Source organism: Brassica napus, chromosome C2, assembly GCF_020379485.1.
Source record: "Brassica napus cultivar Da-Ae chromosome C2, Da-Ae, whole genome shotgun sequence".
Classification (NCBI taxonomy): domain Eukaryota; kingdom Viridiplantae; phylum Streptophyta; class Magnoliopsida; order Brassicales; family Brassicaceae; genus Brassica; species Brassica napus.
The window spans coordinates 12667417-12694818 of NC_063445.1; the positions used below are offsets into that span (position 1 = coordinate 12667417).

General features: G+C 30.0%; 3 protein-coding genes and 2 long non-coding RNA genes across 22 annotated transcripts; 2 read left to right on the plus strand and 3 right to left on the minus strand.

Moving 5' to 3' along the window:
• Nucleotides 1–1240: 1240 nt before the first annotated feature.
• LOC106383393 lies at nt 1241–3602 on the minus strand. The gene is made up of 9 exons (XM_048748754.1): nt 3330–3602; nt 3213–3275; nt 2853–3126; nt 2648–2762; nt 2270–2350; nt 2077–2188; nt 1843–2000; nt 1646–1766; nt 1241–1579 (listed from the first exon to the last, which is right to left on the minus strand). Exons 1-9 carry the CDS (start codon nt 3600–3602, stop codon nt 1241–1243), a joined length of 1536 nt encoding a protein of 511 aa, XP_048604711.1.
• A 1169-nt stretch (nt 3603–4771) lies between these two features.
• LOC125581680 (protein SAR DEFICIENT 4-like) lies at nt 4772–5850 on the minus strand. Its single transcript, XM_048747520.1, has one exon. The coding sequence runs from the start codon at nt 5848–5850 to the stop codon at nt 4873–4875; it is 978 nt and encodes a 325-aa protein (XP_048603477.1). The 3' UTR covers nt 4772–4872.
• On the minus strand, nt 4772–9283 carry LOC106407018 (DNA-directed primase/polymerase protein). The gene is made up of 14 exons (XM_048747519.1): nt 9040–9283; nt 8813–8958; nt 8567–8727; nt 8341–8487; nt 8211–8262; nt 7918–8092; nt 7681–7763; nt 7361–7567; nt 7127–7243; nt 6836–6992; nt 6644–6751; nt 6494–6559; nt 6174–6406; nt 4772–6046 (listed from the first exon to the last, which is right to left on the minus strand). The coding sequence occupies exons 1-14, from the start codon at nt 9122–9124 to the stop codon at nt 5948–5950; spliced, it is 1836 nt and encodes a 611-aa protein (XP_048603476.1). The 5' UTR covers nt 9125–9283; the 3' UTR covers nt 4772–5947.
• Nucleotides 9284–10521: 1238 nt separating this feature from the next.
• Nucleotides 10522–12942, plus strand: LOC125581681. 18 transcript variants are annotated; one of them, XR_007319322.1, is made up of 7 exons: nt 10668–10995; nt 11102–11221; nt 11411–11501; nt 11656–11761; nt 12171–12256; nt 12352–12460; nt 12544–12942. It is a non-coding gene; the product is annotated as an uncharacterized LOC125581681 (long non-coding RNA). The 18 variants fall into 18 exon arrangements; XR_007319327.1 differs by having other exon boundaries at nt 10670–10995; nt 12434–12460; XR_007319330.1 differs by having other exon boundaries at nt 10522–10995; nt 11102–11501; nt 11573–11761; nt 11840–12256.
• A 4662-nt stretch (nt 12943–17604) lies between these two features.
• LOC111214240 lies at nt 17605–27185 on the plus strand. Its single transcript, XR_007319336.1, has 4 exons — nt 17605–22334; nt 22431–22685; nt 22771–22871; nt 22968–27185. It is a non-coding gene; the product is annotated as an uncharacterized LOC111214240 (long non-coding RNA).
• The last annotated feature ends 217 nt before the right edge of the window (nt 27186–27402 follow it).

Consider the following 27402-nt stretch of genomic DNA (forward strand, 5'->3'; position numbering starts at 1 on the left):
ATTTATCTTCGTTCTATTATTTCTATAAAATTAATATCCCAAACTTCAAAGTTTAAAATAAATTGAGTCTATTTTGGTGTTTATACTATATCATTTTTTTTTTGAATAAATTAGAGTGAAATGATTTTGAAAAATTATAAACTTTTTATTAGGAATATCATTAATTATTATTTTATATGTAAACATAGTTTAAGTAGAGTCTCCCTACTTAGTGTAGACTTTATCTACTCATCCCGGAGTAGACCGATCAATTAGTATGGAGATTTATTTGTAACAAAAACTCGTTCAGTTATTACCCAAAAATCAGGATCATTACATCAATATTTAACAATTAAATAGGAGAATTTGTACCTTTTTAATTTTATATATATATATATATGTTATAATAGAGAAAGACTACTCTAACATATCTATATTTTTTTTCTTTCCTTTGTGTGTAGAGGTTTGGTTTGTTCTGATTATATTCGTAGTTTTTTTTTATGATAAGTGCATCAAATCATGATAACCCAAAAAAATAAAAATAAAAAAGGTTTATTATTAATAAGATTTAATTATCTCTGTTTCCTTAATTTTTATTACATATAAAACAGGAGTTAAGTTTATAAGACGATATGGAAGAAATACAATTTGTTTTTACTAAAAAGAATTAAAAATTAAAAAATTGCATAAATGGCCAAAAAAAAATACTTTAAATAAGGTATAATTATTTTTCCAAATCCTGATAACCAATAAAAAAAAAGACTTTACTATAAAGAAGATAGAAAGAGTCAATGTTTTCCCTAATTTTTATTACATACAAAATAGAAGATAAGTTTATAAAAAAATATGGAAGAAATACATTTCATTTCTACTTAAAAAAGTATTAAAATTAAAAATAACATAAATTCCAAAAAAATAAAAAAATTATACTATAAAGAAGGTAAAATATTTTTTTCAAGTTTTCAAATGTTTTTTTTTTTAATAGTTTGAATAGTTTTCAAAATATACAACATAATCACTACTTAAGATAAAAAAAACTGCATAAATTATAGCAACACTAAAATGATCAAACCTCAAAAATAAACAAAGGAACAAACAAACCATAAAAATATCCAAATAGAGCATATGATATAAATAATGTCAAGAAAAAACTGAAGCAAATGAACCAAAACATAGTCTTTCAACAAACTGAAACAAAATCCGAAGCAAATGGACCAACGCATAGTCGGTCAACAAACTCAACCCAAGTACATAAAACATGTTAGCCACATTTAGCATGCTTAGCATCATCTGACACAATCATATCAGAACCTCTTTTCAACCCATCATCTGCATGTTCCTCATTCAAAATGGAAGAACCTTCCTCACGATTACCAGTTTCCAAAGTCACCGCAGTAGGAGGGACAACCACAATGTCGTCTAGATCGCATCCAAGCGCTGGAACCTCAAGAGGGAGGACCTTGGTGACAGTTAAAGCTTGCGTCTTGCCTTCCAGGTTGTGGTTTGATATCTTGATAACGAACGTGCGTGTCTGTCCAATGGTATCAATCATGGCTTGAGGCACCATGACTACATGCCCATCTACTGCGCCCTCATTAGCCTATAAAAATTTAAACAACCGTAAGTACACAAATGAAAGCTGAATGATGGAAAGGTTTGTGATTACCTCATAGTAGCTCTCAACCAATCCAGAGGCTTTCTTCCCAGTTAACTCATGCCCAGCGTCACCGAGAACCACAAAGCTCGCATAATCATTGTTGTCATAGACATAGAGCTTAGTGAGATACCTGTTTCATAGGCACAATAATAATGAATGTTGAAGGTGTATATGACAAAAAAAAAAATTATAAGTACAATTCTTACTCTGCAGCACCAGTAATCTCAGCCTTTCCACACTTCTTACACATAAGCGTGGTAGGTCCTTTAGTTGCTTTAGTCTTGCACCCACCACAAGCAATGTAATACCATGCGGAATCACGCACAACATCATCAATAGTGGCTGTACACTCGAACCAAGCGACCTATAAATTTACAACAGAGAAGATACTCAATAAGTTATCATAGCGCAACGCAAGTATAAAAAATGAGATGTCATACCTTCGCTTCTTCCTGCTTCATGTAAGAGAATAGCTCCCCTATAGTAGCTGTCTCAGCCTTGGTGACAATTTCAACATTAACTCTATTAGCAACTTCTGAGTTTGATTCAAGCCTGAAATGTTTAAAAAAAATATATAAGCAAGACGTTCGATAGATTAAAGTTGACGTTGCAAATACACAGGTCAATACATACCAAGCCAGATACTCCGTGGTTGGTTGAACATCCATATCAAAAAAACCCGTGAAGATGATAGGGATGACAGAGATAAAGCACCTGTAGCATAACCAATTTTCATACCAAAGAATAACAAATTAATCAATCAAAATGAGCTTACTAACATCTATAAACCAGAACAAAAGTTAAGTATTATGAACCTCCAAAACGCTTAGGATTCACAGTTGTCACCAAAATAACACTCGGAGATTTTCCAAGCGATTTAAACTTCTCACAGAAGTCTGTAGCTGCCTTGTCTCATATGTAGAGCTTCATCACAGGACCACTGTATCAAAGCGAACACATGTATTAGGCAAAAACATATACGTCTAGAGCATAAAAAAAAGAAGAACTTACTCATGTGTCTGAACATGAACCAAAATTCGCCGCATAGAAGCTATCTCGACTTCATCAAGCACAAGACTCTCGTTAAGAGTCTGCTCATTCACCAAGCTAATATGACCAATATAATCTGCGTATAAAAACAGAACTTAATCATCTACGTACTAAACAATCGAGAGATGTCTGATCAACATAAACAGATAAGACTGAGAGATCTTACCATACAGATCCCCTCTGAGGTCGCAGGCCGCTTCGAACTGTTCATAGCCATGGAAACGGAATCGATCTTCAGGAAACCAAATCGAACTGTCTTTGAGAACAGAGAGGACAGAGTTCCATGAGAAAGCAATGGTCACGTCTGGATCAGCAACCCGGTACACCTTCTTGGTCTTAGAACCAAAGAAGTTGTTGAGTCTGTAAGTGGAACCGGGAATCATGTGTCGCAGATAAGTGCCAATCCTCGATGGTGGGATGAATCCCTGAATCACAGTACCCTGTTCAAAACGACCAAGAAACGTTTGTTATTAATCTATCGGGCAACATAAACCAAAAACAAAAAGGAAAAGTTTTCGTAACAAACCTCTTCGTCAATCAAAAGCATCTCTAGACCAATAAGGATCTTCGAGAGTGCATTCCTGGTCTCCTAAAAATGGATGAGACGAAACCTTAACTCGTCTGCTTGTGGTCCAAACGTCACATTTTTAAAGAACACGACGCCATCGTTTTTGTCGGAGGGGACATCAGAGCAGACAACGGCCTTGCCGTTACGTTTCTTCAAAGAGGAATCACCGGAGACGCCGGATTGGCCAATAGGTTTCATCGGTGCGGCGGAGGGTTTCATCGGTGCGGTGGAGGGTTTCATCGGTGCGGTGGAGGGTTTCATCGGTGCGGCGGAGGAGACAGCGTCCTTTCTGGTAGGTTTCTTGGAGAGAAGATCGCTGGAAACGGAGTTTTTGCTGTTGGAATTCATCGGTTGAGAGGATAGTATCGTGTGTAATCAAACTGGGGGAATGATCGGTGTTATAAAAGAAATCAGAGAGAGGGATGCGAAAGGAACCCATTAATGGAGGTTAATGGGGGGGGGGGTTTGATGGATGGTTGATTGAACAGACGTGAACCGATAAACGGAAGGAAGTGGAAAGGACGAAAGGGATGAGATCGTTGTATGCGCAAGAGAGAAGGAAGTTAGGGTTCGTCGAGACGGTTCGATGCGGTGCTCTCCATTTTGTCTAATTTTGTCTAAGCTAATGGGCTTACGGGCCAACTCCATAACGGAAAAAAAACATATCGAAGCCCAATTAAACCGACGTGGAAGAAACACGCAATGCGATTGGTTAATTATTATTGCCGACGTGGAGGGTCTCTCTGATCAGCTTATTTGCCTTTTACTTATTGTATGATGTTCGGTTATCTTCGGATATCCATTCGGGTTCGGATATTACCCGTTCGAGTTCGGAAATCCAATCTTCCCTAATTTATTACCCGTTCGGATATTTTGCTACTTCAGTTTGAATTTCGGTTCGGGTTTTTCGGATCGGGTTCAGGTGCGGGTTCGGATATCGGGTAAAGTGTCCACCCCTAGAGATCCATACTTACCTCATGCAACTACAAACACTGCAAATAGCCTTAAAAACGAGACTTTGATGTTACATAAGCGGATAAATAACAATTCCCAACCTATGTCATACACCATTTCATATTAAGAGGCAAACATACTCCATAACATAAGTAATATGTTATCTTGAGATCAGTTTGATTAAACTCTGGTTCAGCTACTGCTGATGATCTCATCACAATTAAAAAAAAAACAATTTTTATATTGATCAGTTTCAAGATTATGATTATTTATTTTATTAAGAATGTATCGCATAACATTGTGCAATTACTCGTCTTATCTGTTCCGTTTTTGTTGTATATATATAACAAACACAGACTATACAGTACATGGTGTTTATTGATTAACTTAATGGATGACTGGATCTCTATATCTTAGAATATCAACATTTCAAACCAAACCAACTCCTCTTAAACCGGACTATAAATCTGTGTAATTGCAGTGGACAAGACTTGAGCTGAAGCTCATTCAGCAACAATTCCTCTCCCTTCACCTACAGCAAGCAGAATTCAACAGATCCAAAGTTCCACAACAAAACTGCATTTTATTTAACAAATGGCTAACACCAAATGCATCATTGACACACCCCATATCAATACCTTATTTCGTTTACAAGACATATTCCTTAAGAACTACTGAGATAAGTCTCATAAACAAGTTGTGCAGCTAAGAGATCTACAGTACCCGAACCAACAGACTTGAACACAGTTATTTCACTTGCACTCTTTCTCCCTTCTTTCTCCCCCTTTACCAACTCAACCAAGTTCCCACAAATCTCTTCTCTCGTTATCACTCCTCTCTCAAACGGTCCCACCAGCTCTCCCGCTTCTACCAACGCAGTGTCGTTATCCACAAACACTCTCCCTCTCTTGATCGCCTCGTCGTCACATTCCTTCATCTCATGGCTAAACGATCCAACAAGGTCAAGATGTGTTCCGGGTTTCAATAACTCGCCTCTGACCAATGGAACGGTTGAGTTTGTTGCACAGCTTATGATATCTCCAAGAGGAATGATCTCATCTAACGAATGGTGGCTCTCGAATGAGATTTTGCTGTGTTGAGAATCCTTAGAGAGAGTGTCAGCTAAATCCTGAGCCTTTTGAGGGGTTCTGTTCCATATGAACACTCTTCTCAAACTTGGTTTCGCAGCAAGATGGGATTTGATCAGATGTGGTGCGAGAGCACCGGAACCAACCATGATCAGCACCTGACTATCGTCTCTAGCTAGGATTTTGGAGCCTAGGCCTGAAACAGAGGAAGTGCGGTAAAGGGTTAATACGGTACCGTCCATTGATGCTAAGGTTTGTCCTGTGGTGGAGCTGAAGAGTGTGTAGGATCCATGGATGCCTGGTAAGTTCTGAGAGGAGTTATGAGGGAAATAGGTGACGAGCTTGACGCCCATGTAAGGGAGAGAAGGAGAAGATGACCAAGAAGGCATGAGTAGGAGAGAAGAAGGTGGTGAAACGATGTGGTTTTGGCGGACAGGGCTTGTGATTGTTGAGGAATGTCTGGGGAGATTGGTCTGAAAGTGATTGATCAAGGTTTCATGTGAGAGGATCGAAGGAAACAACTTGGCCGGAATGAAAACTGGGAGCGAAGCCATTAGAGAGATCTGCTGAGGTTAGGTATGGAGGAAACGATGGTTGTTTTGAGGAGAGAAAAGGGAAGAAGACAATACCCAGATTATTCTTGACTTTTGTCTAAATCAAAGGGCATTTTGGGGAAGGACTTAAAGATGAGATTCCTTGTAGGGACTCTTCTACAGCTATCCACCAGTCATCATCTTCCTCGAAACTTTCCTGTGTGCCAACACAACACAAAAGCTTATTCTTTTATTAAACGCGAGAAACTAGACGGCATCTGGAGTCAAGTCAAGAACATGACACTTTGTTGTTCCTTGTAGTAAAAATGGTTTAGTAAACTAACCAAGGTGTGTGGTTCCAGTGTCTTCGGTTTGCTTTCAAGATCATCTGCAATTTTAGCTGCTTCAAGCCACCATGAGCCTCTGCTGGAAGCACTATCTGGTTCGCGTTCGTTATCAATGTAACTTTCTCCTTCTAGGTAAAGATTGTTAGATACATTTTGTGCCTCCCCTTGATCGTAAACTATATCTTCAGGTAAGTAACTATCTGGAACTGGACGTATGGGAGATCTATAATCTGCAAGAGAAAGTTACAAAATGCAAGTGGTATATCTTCTGCTTTCAGAATGTTTTTGCAAGAAAATCTTCTGAGAATAGTACACACCTCGACAATCTGGATCATAGCATTTCTGATAATAGATTCCCCTTCTGATGTCAACGATGTACATCACTACAACAACAACAAAGTTTGTTAGCTGAGAATAGCAGAAAACGGTTGAAACTCAGAGCAAAATAGATGAAATGCAGTTGGTACCATGATTGCTTTTATGTTCCCTGCCAATGCGTTCGCAGTATCTATTTCTCAACATGCTGTACACAATCAGGCTATCTTCTGAAAACCAGTACCAGCATCTTATCTTACCTAAATATCACAGAATAATTCTTTAAGAAGACGAGCATTACAATTTCTCCAGAACAAAGATGTTGCACAAATAGAAATTGAAACCTGAGACAATCCCGGTGGAAGCAATGGATTCTACGAATTGGTCTACGAGCGGGAACGGGGATTTGCCCCCGAAGTACGATGTTGACATGTCACTTGTGCAAGCATCCACTTGGAATTTATGAGCTCTCTGGTCTCTTACAATACTGTTATTGTTCACCTGCCATCTCCAAAGAGTTCAGTTAAAAGGGATATATACATTTGTGGAATCTTCCTTCAAGTTGGAAGGAAGATGCAATTGGAAGCCAAAAGCAGACGTCTGTGATTGTAAGAGGCAAAATTGATGGAAATTACCTCTGTGTCAAAGCAAAGTGTCTTCATACAGTCTGACTCCATCTTGCAAACCAGAAGCTTCTCACAATCTGATGTCACGTTGCAGATTAAGGATGACATGAACACATCTTGTTCGCTCTGTTAGTTTACCAATGGTTTTGATAGATATTGTAATTATTATGAACTGTTCTTAAGTAATACAACAAGTCAGAGCTGAAACAGCAACATGGAAAATGAGAGGGAAGGTGGACTTACCATATCCTTACATTTGAAGCGTCCTGTAGGTAGAAGTACCGACGTCTTTCCAGCTTTGGATGATAATGCAAGACGGAAGCAACGGTTTCTCGAGTAAACAGCAGTATCCACAAAAAGTAGGGATGCCGAATCATTAGCCTCTTTGTGAACAAACAACTTGCGTAACCTCTCATCTTTTTCCTTCGTACTTACTATCCGTGAGCATAGCTGAAGAAGAAAAATCAAGAAGGAAATGAGCCATGCCCAACATAACCTCCAAACTTGCAACTTAGAAACCATCTTTTCAGGCAATAAAAATGAAACTATTGTTTGAAGCATACCTCTCCTACAAAAGCACCAACGTGTAAGTTGTCCTTAAAGGCAACCTTTGGAATGATGAGAATCAAATGCCGGGAGAACTTATCTGCAATGAGAACCAACCAACCAACCTTCTTATACTGAAATATCTAAGGAAGGACATTTGACAATAACTAGCATTTTTTTCAGAGAATAAAAACTGAAGCAAACAGAACACAACTCAACTCATAATCAACTAGCAGTAGGGACAGCAACTATACCTTTAGTAGAGGAATCAAGCTCTACCATCCACTCCTCTTGTCCTTCAATAGCATATTTCTCATGCAATGCTTCTAGAATGACTGATATCAAGATATCAACCATTTGATCCACATCTTTTCCTTCATTTACTTTCTGATTGAACTCCAAATCAAAGTACATATGGCATGGCAGTCCCTAGGAAGGTGTAACAATCAAATCAAAGACCAGTCATGCATAGTTGTTGGATTTGCAAGAGCTATGCAGAGCACACAGAAACAGTTTACAGCGGCATACTAGAATGAGTGATAGATACCTCTTGAATCACTTCATAATGGTGTCGACGCCTTGGATCCATAGATTTGTATCTAAGGTAGCAGAAGAACAAAAACAAGTTACGCATTACAACACTATACGAATGTTAAAAGAGGTAAGCAAAAGGAAACCTGTTCCAGAAATCTTCATAAGTTGAAACCAGAAACCTTCTTTGTCCACTGAAATGATCTTGATAACTAAAAACACGCGCGTTCTCATGCCTCTTTACAAACTTAACCGCTTCATCTTGCCGAGGAAATGTAGCCCAAACTTGTTTCCTAAAACAAATCAAATGATACAGGCATACAGCTCACCTTATAGAGACGAATATAAAGAGCTTGTTCATCATGCATATACCTGGAGATTGCTTTCCTTTCTTCAGTGAGATCAATACGTATCTCGCGTAACAGCCTCAACAAACTCAAGGGCCTTTTGGGAGGAACGCCATTGGGAGACCCGTAGAATACAACTGGTGAAAACTGTCTCCCAATAGTCTTCTTTACATTACTGGAACCAGACTGGGATATGACATAAGAAGACAATCATAAACACACATAATAACCCAATGAAATAAAGACAACAAGTTGGGTTGATGATACATACAAGGGATTCAAGACTGGGACTTGCATCAATCTGGTTTCTTTTACCAGACAAAGAACTTGTCTGCAAGCTCTTACAGGTCTCAGGAGAAGTGTTGTTATCCGGATTCAACATCTTTTTTCTCCGTTTCCTTTCTCTCATAGCAGAGGCTGAAAATGAAGACATGAGATTCAATTGGCAATTGGCAATTTCAACAGAGAGAGAGAGAGAGGGAAAGAAGGAAAGCTGACCAGGAGGAGAGATTCCACACTTGAAACACTGAAACAATCGATCTACGTCATCCATGGTCGTCTTCCCGCTTAGTTTCTTCGCCATTCCTCTCTCTCTCCTTTTCGCCTCTTCTCTCACAACAAGATCAAAAAGAGAGAGCCGCTTTAAGCGAAAATTTTCGAATCGAACGGCGCGGTGAAACGTAAGCGGAAGTCGTCGTCGTCATCTCAAAATATCAATTGAAATGTCTCGTTGGAAGAAACACTACCTGCCGTTTGAAGGTTATAAATAAACACATTATGTCGTCTTAGCCTTTGATTAGTATTTGTAACCCTCTTTAGTCTTTACTTTTCTAAAAGAAAAATACTCGCGCTAGTCTGTATTAATAATTTAGATTAGTTTTATAATAACTTTTAAATTAATTATTTAATTTATTTACATAATTTTCTTATCTGAAATATGATTTGTTGTTTTTATTATTTATGTATATTTATAACAATACCCTTTTATTTGCCATTTAGTTATTTGTATTTATAAATGTAATAACTATGTATATAAGCATATTCATAATTTTTGAAAAATATTAATTTGTATTTAAAATATTATATAAATTGTTTGATGCGTGTAAAATGTTAATACATTATAATATTTTATCACACATTTTACATAGATTTTATTTGAATAACATAAACGATTGAATTATATGCATAATATCTAATTTTGCTTTGAATTTAGAACAATGATTTACAATTAATGTGTGATTGTTATACGTATATGATAGTATAAAATTTATATTTAAAATTTAATCACAATAAATATTTTGATGAAATTTAATTAATATTAAATAGTTTTTGTAAAATAATATAAAAAGTAAAGTAAATATAATGAATTTAGCTAATTTTATGTAACATTTATTTATTGAATTATTAATATTGAGAATCTAAAGTATTAGATTTATCTACTACTTGATCTAATTAATTATTTGTATTGTAGTTAAGCTTTCATGATCGTATAATGTATTAAAATATTTATAATTTATTTTTTTGCTAATAATAGATAATATTTGTTTGTTTTGGAGTTTAGGTGAATATTTTTAAGATCCTTTGAAAACTATTAAATAATTTTGATAATTGGTTTTTTAGTTGCCAAATGCTGACGATAAGATAGCAAAAGTCTTAGATAGGATATTCATTGTAATCTTGAAATTTGTTTTCTAAATGTTCAAAATTTGTATGTTTTTAGTTTGTTGATTATAATATTTATATTGATAAATTCATATTGATTGTTCTTTCTATCATTCTTTTATGTTATCTTTCATGCTAATTTATTGTTAGTCTTCGTTATAAATTTTATTTAAAATCTTAACTAACTTATTTAACATGCTTTGTTAAGCACTTTATTTTTCATTTATCTTATAAACATTGTTCTCTAAATATTTTCTTCAACATAACTCAACAGAGAGCATCTTAAATTTTATATTTTATATGAGCTGAATCTATACTATATTAAAAGGGATATATGAGCTCCATTTAGCCTATCCACGTAGGATGAAAAAATCGACCAATAGGAAGACTCAATTTTGACACGTACTCTAAAAACATTGGAGCGAAGTCTAATCTACTGAACTTCCAAAATGTATATTGGGTCATCTAACTTAAAGCCCACAGCCCTTCAAACAGCTATGACTCTTCCACCTCCTTCATCGCTTCAATCGCTTTCATCCGTAACTATCGTAAATCTCCGTTTAGGTTTAGTTAACACCACCCACTAATCCTCATTCAATTCCATCCTTTAATCCTATCTTCATGTATATCCTTTCACCTCCCTTTGCTTCTCATGTTTTATAAACCTTTTCCTCGATTCTCACCTTGATCCAATTTTTATAACCTCCATTCAACCAAATCAAGCAATAGCAGTCAAATCTCCGGCAAGTTTCCAGTGGCCCCACATTTTAACGACATCTCACGTACTCAAAGGTTCTTCTCTACTCTCTGTTTTATTGTTTGGCTAACTTTTTCAATTGTTATTGGGATCTCACATGGTTTGTTAAATTAAATTACCTTTTCTGCTTATTTCCTTTAGTTATGAGCTGGAAAGCTGAAAGCCCTTGAACGATGACCTCCCCTGCTAAGTTCTGCTGCGGCCAAGTTCTCGAAGAAAGATCTCACCAAGTTCTGCTTCCCTTTTCTCTTTGCTATGGATGTATGAGTCTTAGATGAATTATGTTATCTTGGCTGTCTTTATCTCACCAACTTTATATTGGGATTGGTTATAAGTTTCAGAAAAAAAAAACTTCGAATTGGTTTTGTATTAATTGTTTCATGATTCCAGGCTAACGTATAAGCCGAAGTACAAATTGATATTCTCATCAATAAATATGCTTCTATGCAGGTTTCTTTATACGAAATACAAGAGCAGTCTAGATTCTATCTATCTTATGGATTTTCACTTAGAGTGGACGGTCTCAATTTCTTTGAATAGGGTAAACATATTCTTTACGTGCCTTTTAAACAAGCATCTGGTCATTCAACTACATGTCAAGTTTTCACTTAGGGTGGACAGTTTACTTTCTGGATGCGTCATCGTCAGCTGATTTTTTGGAGCGATGAATAATTGGGATGATACATTTGTTCCAGAGACCAGTTTCTGAAGAGAAAACTAACAAAGGAATGGAATTGATCGAACGATGCACACGAGCAGCTTGGGAGAAGGACGCATGCATGTTGAACTTCAGATTTTCTGGTAATCAACTTCTGAGATTTTTTCTAACCTCCCTTTCCAATTTCAGCAGTCCATGATCAATTTACATCTTCTCCGCAGATTCTTTAATCCTACTGTTTACTGATGGAACTTGGGATTAGATTTGAATGAAATTTTGTATGTGCTGGGGACTTTTATGCTCCCATTTTGCAGAAGATTCAGTATAGGATGAGTGCCCTCCACATCTGTTTCTACCTTATATTGAATAATATTTAAGCTATAAAAAATATCTTCAGCAGACAGCTAAACTGCTTTTACAAAGTATCAGTTTGGATCATAATTTGTTTGTTTGACAATAAAATTATATGGTATGCGTGTTAAATAAATAGCTTCTGAAATTTATGATTAACATTACTAATAAAAACCTCATTTTCAATACATGTTGCATTAGATGGAGTTCAGAGTTCTTTAAAAAAGGATGGCAGTAACTTAATTCCTCTCTGAGAGCAAAGAGCATTAGAGTTAGAAAACTCTGAGGTAACTTTTTAACGGTTGTATTTATATCTCTTCAACAAACAAAAAAATGTTCGTAGATAGATGTTGGAAGATATATAGTAGGATCCTATTTTTAGTCTTTAGGTAGCTCTGGAAATCTAGAAGAGATTGTGCTATGCTGTCTGCACTAAAGATGAATTTGCAATAATTGGAATGCAGGATCTACGAACTTCTGTGTACAGTAAGGTCATATTTCAAACAAATCTATGATTGGAGTTTGTCGTCAAAGCTACCGAGTTTCTAATCTTCCTGGTATTTTTATTGTATAGGCACCAGGCAGAGATAATATTTTTATCATAATTTTTGTCGCCAGATCAATTCGTTTAAGGAGGAGATTTAGATTCTACATGGAACCGTAACGAAAACTCAGCATCGCTTCTTTAACTGTTATCATTTTTATTCAAAATGTCGTAGCCTTTTTGTCACTAACAAATAGACAAGCCAAGCAGTTTAACTTCCAAGGTCTAAAATAAAACAGCTCATTAGTCATTAGTTTCTTCGTACTGATTTTACTGTGGAAAATATAAAATGTTATGATCATATTTTTGATTAGTTTATTTACCCATTGTCATAGTTTAATCTCTTAGTTCAATTCTGTATAACACTACAATTCATGGACTGTTTAGTTGCAGTTCGATAAAACTGAGCAAGTTATTTTTTCATGCTTATTTGTCTATTATTTATATGATATTTAGTGTGGCTTAATGCGTTTGTATACACTTATTTATAAACTTCTGTTTCCGTAATCGTTCAATAGTTACCAAAGGCTTTTATACCAACAACTTTTCTGGTCAAATATTTTAATAGTTCGGCTAACAATTTAACCATCTGTGGTTAACAATATTTGAGAACAAATTTGACAGCAAACCTTTCTCATTAAAAACCCTTACGATTACTAGAATAACTTCGAACGCTTTAAACGCAGCCTCCAGTAAAAGAATCAAAGAAACCTTATATTAATGGAACTAAAACACCGACTAAAATGGAACTAAACTTTCATTCAGTATCTTTTTTCACTTAATTTAACATTCTAGACTTTATGTATTTTCAAGACAAGTTTTGTTGAACATTATAAAATACACTTAAGAAAATTATTGGAAAAAATATTTAAGACATTATCCACGCGTAGCGTGGACAAAAGATCTAGTCAAACTAATGATTATAAGAATTTATCATGTAGTTAACTTTAAGAACAATAATTTTTAAAAATCTTGTAAATTACATCATGTTAGATTTATTTTAGTATAGCTTGCTTGGTTAGTTTCTATGAAGATTTTGACTCTATCTGACTAAAAAAAACATAAGATAATAGTGTTGATTAATATTAAAAAATTAATGGATAATTAAATTTGTTAATTTCTTTTGATTGATTAAAAATAATTTGAAACTCATAAATAAATTATGGCTTGGGGCTCTCAATTTGTTCTCTTACTTAACATATTTAAATTTAACGGATAATCTTTTTTTTTATATTTGAATTATTCTCTAGTATATCCGGTATTTTTTGGTGTGATACATTTTTTGTCTATCGAATTTGTCTTCGGCTTGTATGATTTACTTTCTATCGATGTTTTTCGTTTTTGTTCACTGTTACTCTTCATTCACTTCAAACCCTATATTTTTTTTCATGAGGATTATGCGATTATTTGATTGGGATATTATAAAAGAAAATACATTTGATATTGGTTTCTAATTTATTTTGAAAGTAATTTTTTCAAATTTTATTTTGAAGAGTATATTTTATTTTGTGTTCTTGCATGTTAAAAATCGTGTATTCTTTATCTTTTTTTTTTTAAATTCCAAATATTTTGTATATACATATGAGTCGATTCCATTTTAATGATTTATTTATTAGTTTGTATTATTTGATGCTCAATTATATTTTGTATTGAAATAATCAGTTTTGGAAATTTTAACATTTTACAAATAGTAAACTTTAATTATTATTTTTCATATTTTGATTGGTTGTTTATAATCTTATGTGTATACTCTTAATGATTTATAGTCTCAAATTTTATATATTAAATAAAATGATGATTTAGCACATTTTGGTGTTTTAAAATAATATGTGAGTATTATCAATGATTTATATCTTCAACTTATATATAGTATATGTTATTTGTGAATATTTTCAATAGCATATCGCTTAAACTTTGAAAATCATGAGTTACATTTATTTACTTATAATTGTTTAAAAGCCTTGTATTTTTAAAATTAATTCTTATTTTGTATTTTATTTTAATGTTAAATTTCTAAAAATATTATATATATTAAGTGAATTTATTTATAATGTTTTAATTTTGTTAACTTACTTTGTTTGATATTGCTTTCTATTTTATTTTTAAATGAAAATTGTTTTGAAAATGTTCACCTTTTTGAAAATTAAAATTAAAATAATGATTTGACATAATAAAATTGGTTGTTTTAAGTCATGTGTGGACACCTTCAGTACTTATAGCGTCAGTTTTTTTTATAACATCACCTAAACTTGTATTTAATATACATTTATGTTAAATTTCCAAATACTTTGTATATATATGAGTCAATTCTATTTTAATTATTTATTTAGTATTTTTTTTATATTGATTTCATTTTGTATTCAAATAATCAATAATAAACTAAAATTATGATTTTTGTATTTTGATTGGTTGCTTATAATTCTATGTGTATATTCTCAAAGGTTTTTTTAGCCTCTGTTTTATATAGTAAATAAAATGATGATTTAGCATATTTTGGTATTTTTAAAATATTATGTGAATATTTTTAATTACTTATACCCTCAACTTGTACATAGTATATGTTATATGTGAATATTTCATTAGCATATAGCCTAAAATTTGAAAATCATGAGTTAAATTTATTTACTTATAATTTTTTGAAAGTCTTGCATTTTTAAATTAATTATTATTTTGTATCTATATTTTTATGTTAAAATTCGAAAAATATTTTATATATTAAGTTAACTTATTTCTAACTTTTTACTTTTGTTAACTTAACTAATTTGATATTGATTTCCATTTTATTCAGAAATAAATATTTTTGGAAAGATTAACATTTTTGAAAATAATAAATGAAAATAACCATTTGTCATAAGATGATTGGTCGTTTTAAATCCTATGTGGTCGTTTTAAATCCTATGTGTTTTAAATCATACTAGCATTTGATCCGCGCGGACGCGCGGATATTTGTTCTTCATAGTGATATATTTTTAACTTTTGGGAATGATATAAACTTAATAGTTTAGATGTTCTTATTACAAACTTATACGTTATTCAGTTTTGACAGTAGTGTGTCTTGTTCATTGCGTTTAGTCTCCATTTTTAAACTATGGCATTGTGTTTTTTTATTGTGCTTTTATTCATTTTATTTGGTAAAGTAAACATTAAAGTCTAAAATATTAGAGTTTTAAGTATATTTGTGGGTTTTATTCAGTTTATTCATTTCATTTTATTTTCATTTACTTTTTGAAAAATATACAAAGTATATGTATAATGTTTAGAAAAGGTATTTATAGAATTTACAAAGTGTATGTATAAGGTTTAGAAAACACATATAATATACAAACTGTATGTATAAGGTTTAGAAAAGGTATCCAAGTTATTTCAATTTCCTATTATCGATTCCATTATTAATTATTGTATATTATAGCATGTTTCTAAATATTGTTTCTATTAGTATTGGAATATTCTAATTCCTTTTATTTATATTTTAGATTTTCTTGTGATAAGTACGTTTACGGTATAGCTAAATTTTAGGAATCCGATAGTTATACACTAACCATGTTAAAAATATTAGGAACAATCTTAGGAAGTAAAGAATATTGTTAGTATTCTAATCGTAAAAAAAAAATACCAAGAAAAGGTTTTCTTTTCGATCAATAATATTCAGGAAAAAAATATCCAGAAAAATTCAAGAAAAAAAAACAGTAAACAAGCAATCTTAACTCGTTACCTTCGTAGAAAGACTTCAAAGCAATATCAACATTCATAAACAGAAGCAGGAGCACCATTCATTAGAAAACTAATGGTTAATACATATAAATAAAGAGCTACTATCAAAGCTAAGTGTCGCTTCACATCCAAGCCTCAAATATCAAAAAAAAAAAAAAAAAAGAGATCGATGTGACGTGGTGATGCAGAACTACCCAAGAGCCTAAACTGATAAAGCCAAACATTACGATACAAAAATGATGAATCCTTTCTTCATCTAAACTATTAAAACAGGAGTACACTTTGAATTTAATCCTGAGTTTTTCTCAGTAATTACAATCAAATGCCACTGTTTGATACACGGTCGTTTTGTACAAAAATTCACCTAAACATTCTGTTTTCTACACCGCAATATTCACGGGTTTTTCTCGACTTATGCTATATTGTTTCGGCCTTTGGGCTTATTATATATTCGTGGTCCAGATCATAAACAATTTTTCTATTTTTCCGATCCAAAATATTTTCGTATGCGATCTGTAGCTCAGTTTGCAAAGTCAAGTGATAAATAATATAAAATGTTTACATATTCCATAAATAATTTCCAAAACAAAGGTTTAAATATGAGCTATGTCATAGAAATAGGTTTATAGTAATATCACTTGCCTCTGCAAATTAAAAAACTATGTTATTTGCCACGTAACATAAACTTCTCAATTTTGACAACGAAAAAGCAACATTCATTTATACATTAATTATTGGAAAGAAAATATGTCATATAATACCGTTTTCTAGATAATCACACAGTATAATATTATTCAAATTTGCGAGATAGTTGTTATATGATTTTATGTAAGTTAGTATTATAAAAGAGATGTAATTATATTTTTATATGCTTACAAAATCCAACCTAATTTTATTGTTTTCATCCCAAAATACAAGACCGTTCTAAAAACGATTCCTAATAAAAATATCTTAGTTGAAACACGTTATTTTAAGTTCAATTGGTTTTGTAATTATTAAAGTTAATTCTATCAATTTAATTTGGCTGGTTTAATAATTAAAGCTAGTGGCATGAGATGGTAATTTTTTAGGAAAAGTTAGGGTTATTTTAAATTTGTACTTCAGTTTTAATAGTTTAGATAGATTACTTAATATTTTCAATAGCATATAACCTAAAATTTAAAAATCATGTGTTTTAAATTTATATAGTTCTAATTGGTCAAATATCTTGCATTTTCAAGTTAATTATTGTATTTTAATATATATTAATTTTCGAAAATATATTATGTATTAAGTTAACTTATATGTAATTCTTTGACTTTTGTAAGTTTGTCATAGTTAAATTTATGTATATTTTATTTTGAAATAAATGATTTTTTGTAATATTGACACTTTTAAAAATAACAAGCTAAAATGTTGATTTGTCATATGATTGGAAGTTTTAAATATTATGTGGACGCTCTTAATAGCTTATAGCCTCAACATTTTTTAAAATAGTAAACTAAAATAATGATTTGTCATATTACGATTGTAGCTTTTAAATCGTATGTAGACGCTCTTATTAGCTTATAGCTGTAACTTTTTTAAAAAAATAGTAAACTAAAATAATGATTTGTCATACTACGATTGGTCGTTTAAATCATAAATTTGGAAAACTTCTATTTTATGTTAAATATACATATAACGTTTAAAACTTCTATTTTATGTTAATATACATAAATTTGGAAAGCTGACAAAAAAAAAGCAGACAAAAAAAATACATAAATTTGGAAATCATGTCATTTTCAAAACTAATAATTATCTTTTATTAGCATACTTAATTATATAATATATTTTTTTGGAAACATTAACATATTTAAAAAATGATGTGTCATAATACGATTGGTTATTTAACATCCTACGTGGACGCCCTCAACGGCTTATAGCCTCAACTTTTATATAGTATATACTAGATTTTATGCTCGCGCTACACGCGAGTCTGTATTAATAATTTAGTTTAGTTTTATAATAACTTTTAAACTAATTATCTAGTTGATTTATATAATTTTCTTATCTGAAATATGATCTGATGATTTTATTTTTTACATGTATTTATAAATGTACCCTCTTATTGGATATTTAGTTATTTGTATTTATAAATGTAATAATTATGTTTATAAACATATTCCCAATTTTCGAAAAATATTAATTTGTATTTAAAAATAGTATATAAATTTCTTGATGCATGTAAACTGTTAATACATTATAATATTTTATCATAAAGTTTACATATATTTTATTTGAATAACATAAACAATTGAATTATTTGCATAATATATAATTTTACTTTGTAGTCAAAAAAACTTTTAATGTGTGATTGTTATATATATGTGATAGTTTGATTGTTTTATATATATATATATATATATGTGATAGTATAATATTTAGATTTAAAATTTAATCACAATAAATATTTTGATGAACTTTAATTAATATTTAATAGTGTTTGAAAGATATTATAAAAAAAATAAAGTAAATATAATGAATTTAACTAATGTTATGTAACATTTTATTTATTGAATTGATAATATTGAGAATATTGTATAATTTATTAATTATGTTTAGAGTAGTTAAGCATGTATGATTGTATAATTTATTACAATTTTTTTTTATATGAAAATAATACTTGTTTGTTTTGAAGTTTACGTGAAGATCTTTAAGATCATTTGAAAACTATTACATAATTTGATAAATTGGTTTAGCTTCTAAATGCTGACAGTAAGATAGCAAACGTTTTAGATAGTGTATTCATTGTAATCCTGAGACTTTTTTCTAAATGTCTGAAATTTGTAAATTTGTATTTTTAGTTTATTATTTATAATACTTAGTAGTATATTCATATTGATAAATTCATATTGATTGTTCCACTTATCATTCTTTTATGTTATCTTACATGCTAATTTATTGTTGGTTTTCGTTATAAATTTTATATAAAATCTTAAATAACTTATTTGACATGTTTTCTTAGGCTCTTTATTTTTCATTTATCTTATAAACATTGTTCGCTAAATACTTTCTTACATTACACAACATAGAGCATCTTAAATTTTATATGTTATATGAGGCAAATTTTATGAATTCATCATGTAGTTTGCTTTAAGAACAATATCATTTATTTTTTTTGTAAATCACACCATGTTAGATTTATTTCAGTATAACTTATTTGGCTGGTTTCAATGAATATTTTGATTGTAACTGACTAAAATAATACATTTTTTGTCTATAAGATTTTTCCTTTGGCTTGTATAGTTTACTTTCCATCGCGAATGTTTTTCATTTTCGCTTACTGTTATTCTTCGTTCACTTCAAATCATATATTTCTTTATGTATTCTTTGTTCATGAGGATTATGTGATTCTTTGATTTGGATATTATTAAAGAAAATACTTTTGATATTGATTTCTAATTTATTTTAAAATACAATTTTGAAATTTTATTTTGAAGACTATATCTTATTTTTTGTTCTTGCAAGTTAAAATCGGGTATTCTTTATATTTTATTTTATTTTATTATAGTTAATTTATTTTGTTAAATTTCTAAATATTTAGTATATATATAAATCAGTTCCATTTTAATGATGTATTTATTAGTTTGCCTTATTTGATGTTGAATTATATTTTTTATCGAAATAATCCGTTTTGGAAATTTGAATATATTGAAATAGTAAGTTATTATTATTATTTTTCATATTTTAATTGGTTATTTATTATCCTATGTGTATGCTCTCATTGACTTATAACCTCAATTTTTATATAGTGAATAAAATAATGATTTAGTATATTTTGGTGTTTTAAAATGATATAAGAATATTATCATTGATTTATAGCCGCAACTTATATATCAATACTATTAAAAGAGAATGAGTTTTAATAAATCGACTTAAAAAAGTTGTTTAGACCATTTCCTTTTTTATTTTTTTGGACTTCATATTATAACAATACGTGACAAGATATTTTATCCTATATATAAGTGATTTTTACTCTAACTATCAAACTGGATACATTATTATTTATTCTTAACCATTTAAATCGATTGCTAAACCACCCTACCCAAACAAAATAAATTACATGAACCAAAACCAAAGCACAACCTATTATAACAGAACCTTATCGAAATATTCATTTCCCCCACTTTTAAAAACATCAAAATATTCATTTCACCCACAAGGAGCATAGTACCATCGACTACAAAACACATTACATGTAAGACACTACGTGAGAGCTCGATTCAAACCTCCTTACTTGATACCATAACCTGCCATTGTTTTAGATCTTCTAAACCTGCCATTGTATTACTTCTGTTTGAAGAAAATTATAAAATCAACCATAGACACCATAGCTTATACGAAAGAAAAACCATGCTGGACCCTTTAATTTTTAAATATTTTGGTCTTCCCCTATATAATATAACAGCATGTGACCAGCATTAAAAAAATTTTAAAAAAGCAAACACAAATCGGCAAAAGAATATGCTATGACTATTATCTTACCAAAAATCACTTGGAAATATCTATATTTCTTTCTCTACAAGCTTTTTTATTCAACCAACCCTAAACATCTTTATATACGCCCATCATGTCTCACCAAACCTGACTTTTGAAAAAAACTATTCACAGAGACAAGAAAATAAAAAAATGCGAAAGTGGTTCCTATCATGTTTTATGAAGTCATTGCAATGCATATGGCCAATTCATGAAAAGGTATCAAATTTTATTATGGTCTGACTATGGAGATTTCAAGTTCACGGTGTTGAAGAACATTTACAAATATTTAGGATTGTCTACTTTGATTATATATTCAAAATCTTATGTTTCAAATATGTTTCAGGGATCCACAATAAAAAAACTGTTCAACGACCGAAGAACATTTTGTTAATCTCCTTGATGATCAAGATAAATCCAGTTTTTCGTTTGGATAGAAAATAATTTTGGGAACCATGAAGTAGAAGATATTGGGAGTCCAGATTGTTGTGCCAAAAGTAATTTTGTTTGGAATTCAATATCTCTTACGTGGGAACCAAACACTGAGATTTGAAGAATCTTATCAACGTACTTTTGATTTGTTTTCTTATAAGCTTTTTCATATCGTGCACTTCATATTTCCAGTTGTTTAATAATTGCGGTGATTTAGGTCCAAAAGTACTTCAGTTTAACGTGTCTGTTCATTATGTTTTGGTTAATTATCTCTAATAAACAGATATGATTCCGTTAACATGTTTAATTAGGCACACATTTGGTAATTTTAAATAAAATAAAGAATATACTATTATTCTCACTCAAACACACGAAACAAAAAAATATTATTATTCTCACTCAAACACACGAAACAGAACTCAATAAATGATTTGGAATATGATAAGTGGATAAATTCGAAGGTTTTGAAGATATCAAAGGTTGTATATCGTTATTTAAAATCTATACTATTATTCTCAAACAAACCACACCAAACAAAATGTTGGAAATCAAACCAACGGTCACGTAATTATCTAACAGAAAAATCTAAATTACTTCCTCTACAAGTTTATTAACTACGGCCAACTAAACACTTTACCTTAAATCTCTCAACTAAAATAAATAATCGATACTTTTAGAATATGCTAACTGGATCAATTCGAAGATTTTGCAGATAACAAAGGAAAGAAATCATTATTGAGAATATACTATTATCTAACCAAAAAATCTAAATGACTTCCTCTACAAGTCTATTAATTACGGCCAAGTACACAATTTACCTTAAATCTCTCACCTAAAATAACTAATCGATTGGAAAAAAAATATTCATCCAAGAATTTCGGTAAAAAACATTAATTACAAAATATTATCTTAACCTACATTGTCATTCCTAGCTATCCTATTATAAATACAGACTTTCTCTCAACCCTTTAACCATCCTCTCTATCGAATTCAAACTCACCACACAAAAAAAGAGCATATCGATTCCTAAAATCATGGTTAACCATATGCAGATCACCTTCTTGAAAGACATCAAACCGAAAAAGACTGCTTGGCGTGTACAAGTCAAAGTTCTCCACTCATGGAGACAATGGAATAAAATTTCTGGTGATTCATTGGAATTAATCCTTTCGGATGCAAATGTAAGTGTAGTGTTGTTGATATATTTGCGGTATTGTTTTATTTTTTTATCTATAGTTTAAAGAACATACAATTTTGACTTGGTTATATTATCTTAGGGTACGAAAATACAAGCATCGTGTAAAAAGGCTTACATGGATGAATTGGCTAGCAAGGTTCCTGTTGGAGAGTGGATCAACATTGATAACTTCAGTTTGACTGGTGCTGGACGTACACAAAAAATCCTTTGAAAATGAATTTTCTTCACAACACAGACATCTCCGAGTCAACTCTCCGGATTGAGAATAATTTTCTTGATTTGGTTGATTTCGAAACCATACTAAGTGGCAAACCTGATCCGAACATCCTTATTGGTAAGAGTTGGTTCATATATCTTCAGTTATTATAATATTAGTGTAGATTGATAGATAAGTGTCTGCATTGTGGTTTTTGTTTCAGATGTAATTGGACAGGTTTTAGACTTGGGTGATCTTGACACAGTTCATTGTGCTGGAGGAAAACAACGGAAGAAGTTGGAGTTTACACTCAAGAGACATTAAGTATGAGTTTTTTTTGGAAGATTTTTTTATTACATTTACCATGTTTTCTTACCCATCTAAAGACTAATTTGTTGTATTATTATTATGTTTATAAAGTGACCTAAGTTTGCCTTGCTGCCTTTGGGAACATATGCTGAGAATGTCCACACAGCTTGCCAAAAATCTGAAGAAGGGTTACTTGTATGCCTTTTAAGATTCGCTAAGATTGGTCATTTTAGAGGTATCTATACAATAAAAACTATATCCTTGTTGAGAAAAGATTATATGATTTAGATTATATGTTTAAAAATATTATTTTGCTATCTGTGCATATAACCTATTCTTATTTTCAATAATAGGGGAAGTCCAAATCTCAAATGCTTATGATTCAATATAGTAGTGCGCCTTGCGCAGGGCGAATTGACATCTATTTTTCGCATCGACATCTATTTTTCAGAACAACAAAATAAGGACCAATAGAAGACGAAAATAATTTAAATTACTATACAACAATCGATTTATCTGATTCTTACTCTAATGTTGTGGCGAATCATTCTTCTTCTTCAAAGATATCTTATCACTGAAAATATGAAATAATAATTAGGAAAATAATGGTAATTAATTAAATAATATAACCAGAATATATAGATTTATAGCAAAAAATATAAAATCCTGTAATAAGCGTCGATGGATGTTAAGAAACAAAGAAACTATTTAGAAAACAATTTATTTATCTAATACGAACGCTTACATATTTTGTCGGACTTCGTTTTAGAATTTTTCGAACACATCGATAAGCATTACAATCTGTCCGATGAGTTCTTAGAAGTTATCGGAAACCAAACTGAAGATTTTTAGAAAGTTAGATCTCGGTATTTACAAAATAAATAAAAATCAAAAAGTTTAAGTTTCTTCAAGCTGTATGAAGAAGAAATAAGGGAGAAAAGATTAACCTTAGGAACGAGTCGGCGTCGAACTCGAACAAACTATTCATTGATCGCCATCGGAGAGATTTTTTTTTAATTTTTTTTCTTTCGATCTAAACAAGACAAGTTTTGTACTTTGTTGTCGGAAGAGAGAAAGTATTAAAAAGGTTTGGGCCGTATGTTAACAAAATTAATTTCTAACACAGATAAACCCCAAATTAATAAGACCAAAAATGTAAACATAATTAAATTGAGACCCACATTAAATTTAAAATAGGAAAAAGCCCAAATACTTAAGAACATAACTTACAAAAATATATGTGAAATAAAACATTCTTTTTAAAATCTAACTTTTAATAATGGAACATATGTCTCTGATACTTTTATAAAATAGGAAATTGTAGTTTAGATTTATATTATAGATACTTTTATAAAAAAAATTAAAAATATTCTAATACTTGGTTTTATAATTGGTAGTTTGATTGTTAATATACATACAATTAAATGTAACATAAATCGTTACTATTAACACTATATTTATCCCAGTTTCAAATTGCTATACTATTTTTACACACAAATGAATCTTCAAACAAATTTCGAACAAACTTCAAAAATGCAAACGCGTGATCAAATTTCATAGAAATTAATTGTGCTTATGCAAATGACCTATATATTAGTGATATAATCTTCAAAATTATATGATTCAAACCCTAAATTTCATAATTATGAAAAGCGAAACAAAATCAAACACGCGCTTTGAAGCACGGATCAAAATCTAGTAGTATATGTTATAATTGTTTTCAATAGCATATAGCCTAAACCCTGAAAATAATGAGTTAATTTTATTTACCTATAATTTTTTAAAAGCTTTGTATTTTTAAAATTCTTATTTTGAACTTTGATTTAATGTTAATTTCAAAATCATATATATTAAGTGAAATTATTTATAATGTTTACTTTGGTCAACTTACTTTATTTGATATTGGTTTCTATTATTTTTAACTGAATATTGTTTTGTAAATGTTGACATTTTTGAAAATGAAAATGAAAATAATTATTTGTCATAATATAATTTTTTTTTGTTTTAAATCCGGTGTGGACATCTTCAGTGACTTATAGCTTCAAATTGTTTTATAACATAGCCTAAACTTTTATATAATATAGATTTATGTTAAATTTCCAAATATTTAGTATATGTATATGAATCAATTCCATTTTAATTATTTATTTAGTAGTTTGCTTTTTTGATATTGAATTATATTTATTATTCAAATAATAAATTTTGGAAATTTTAACATTTAAAAGAATAGTAAATTAAAATTATGATTTTTATATTTTAATTGGTTGTTGATAACCCTCTATGTATATTCTCAATGGCTTTTAACCTCAGTTTCTATATAGTAAATATATTTTTGGGGTTTTAGAAATATGATGTGAACATTCTAAATATTTTATACCTTCAACTTGTACATAGTATATGTTATTTGTGAATATGTTCATTAGCATATAGCCTAAAATAAATTTATTTACTTATATTTTTTTGAAAGTCTTGCATCTTTTAACTTAATTATTATTTTTTATTTATATGTTTATGTTAAATTTCGAAAAATATTTTATATATTAAGTTAACTTATTTATAATGTTTTATTTTTGTCAACTTAACTAATTTGATATTGCTTTCTGTTTTATTTTGAAATAAACAATTTTGGAAAATATTAACATTTTAAAAGTAATAAATTAAAATAATGATGTGTCATATTTTGATTGGTCGTTTAACATCCTACGCGAACGCTTTCAATGGCTTATAGCCTCAATTTTTATATAGTATAGATAGCAAAAATTAAGATATTAATTTGTCATAATTTGATTGGTGGTTTAATTCCTATATGGATGCTTCTAATGACTTATAACCTCAACTTTTATATAGTATATATACTAAAATTTGAAAATTCTGTCATAATACATTTTTAAATTAGTTATTATTTTGGTAATTTTTTTAATGTTATTTTTCGAAATTATGTTATATATTTAGCTAACTTATCTATGATGTTTTTACTTTTGTAAGTTTTCCATTTTTGATACTGGTTTAGTTTTTATTTGGAAATAAATAACTTTTTGAAAATTTTGACATTTTAAAAATTAATAAACTAAAATAATAATTTGTCATAATATGATTGGTTGTTTTAAATCGTACTTGAACGCTCTCAAAGACTTATAGCCTCAACTTTTATATATCTTTTGATCAATAAAAGTTTGCTGAGTGAACTGAATTAAGAACTTCTGAGAAGTTACCTTGTAACTTGTTTTGTTTTGATGACCAAGAAATTCTTAATCTTATAGACTACACCAGCCTTTAAATCATCTTCATAGCATGCTATTCGATTAGCTGGTATGAAGGCGTGGATTGTTGTTCCCTGTAAACATTTGTGTCAAACAAACAATGTGGTGCTTATTAAATTTTAAATTGAGAATGTCTAAATAATATTTTTTTATACCTTTTGATCAATAAGAAATAACTCGAGACCCATAAGCAAACCACTCTTGTTGATGTTATATGCTTCCCAAAAGTGAACCACTCTAGCAAGAACTTCATTCTTATTAAAACCTTTTCTAAAATCATCGAAAACCAAAGAAGTAGGAGAAACAACCATTGTGTAAATATCTATTTTCTCTTTGCAATATCTATCCCTTTCTCAAAGTAAATCTTGAAAACTTTTTAGAACTTTAGACAATTATTTATAGTTATCCAATACTTCATATGTTAGAAAGTTTCTTATTTTATGTATTTAGTGAATTTACCTTTTAGATGTTTTAGTTTTTGTTATTCAACTCCTTTAACATCAGTTTTCCATTTTTTTCATTGGTCTATTTTATGTTAATATACATAAATTTTCAAATCATGACATTTTAAAAAATCATTATTTTTTATTAGCCTACTTTATTAGATAATATACATTTTTTTATTAACAGGTAATATAGTATTTAAGGATATGTTTTGACTTTTAAAATTTTTGATTTTTAAATATAATAATGATATATCGACATTAAGTATTAACACTTATATTTTCTGTTAATATACATCAATTTGGAAATCATGACATTTTAAAAACTAATAATTTTTTATTAGCCTACTTTATTAGATAATATACATTTTTTTTATTAACAGGTAATATAATATTTAAGGTTATGTTTTAACTTTAAAAATTTTGATTTTTAAATCTTATAATTATAAATCGACATTAAGTATTAGAACTTATATTTTCTGTTAATATACATTAATTTGGAAATCATGACATTTTAAAAACTAATAATTTTTTTAATTAGCCTATTTTATTAGATAATATACATTTTTGGAAATATTAACATTTAATCTGATTTTTCATATTTGTATTGGTGGTTTTAAATCCTAAATAGACGCGTTTTATGGATTATAGCCTTTTTACTTTTGATTTTTCATTTTATTATAACAATTAACATTTTAAAGCAAGTTATAAAATGTTTATATTTATTTTGTTAGTTTAAGTTATATATGGAATATTAATTTCGTTTTAATTTTTTTTTTTTGGAAATATTAACATTTTAAAAAAGTAATAAATTAAGATGATGATTTGTCAAAATACGATTGG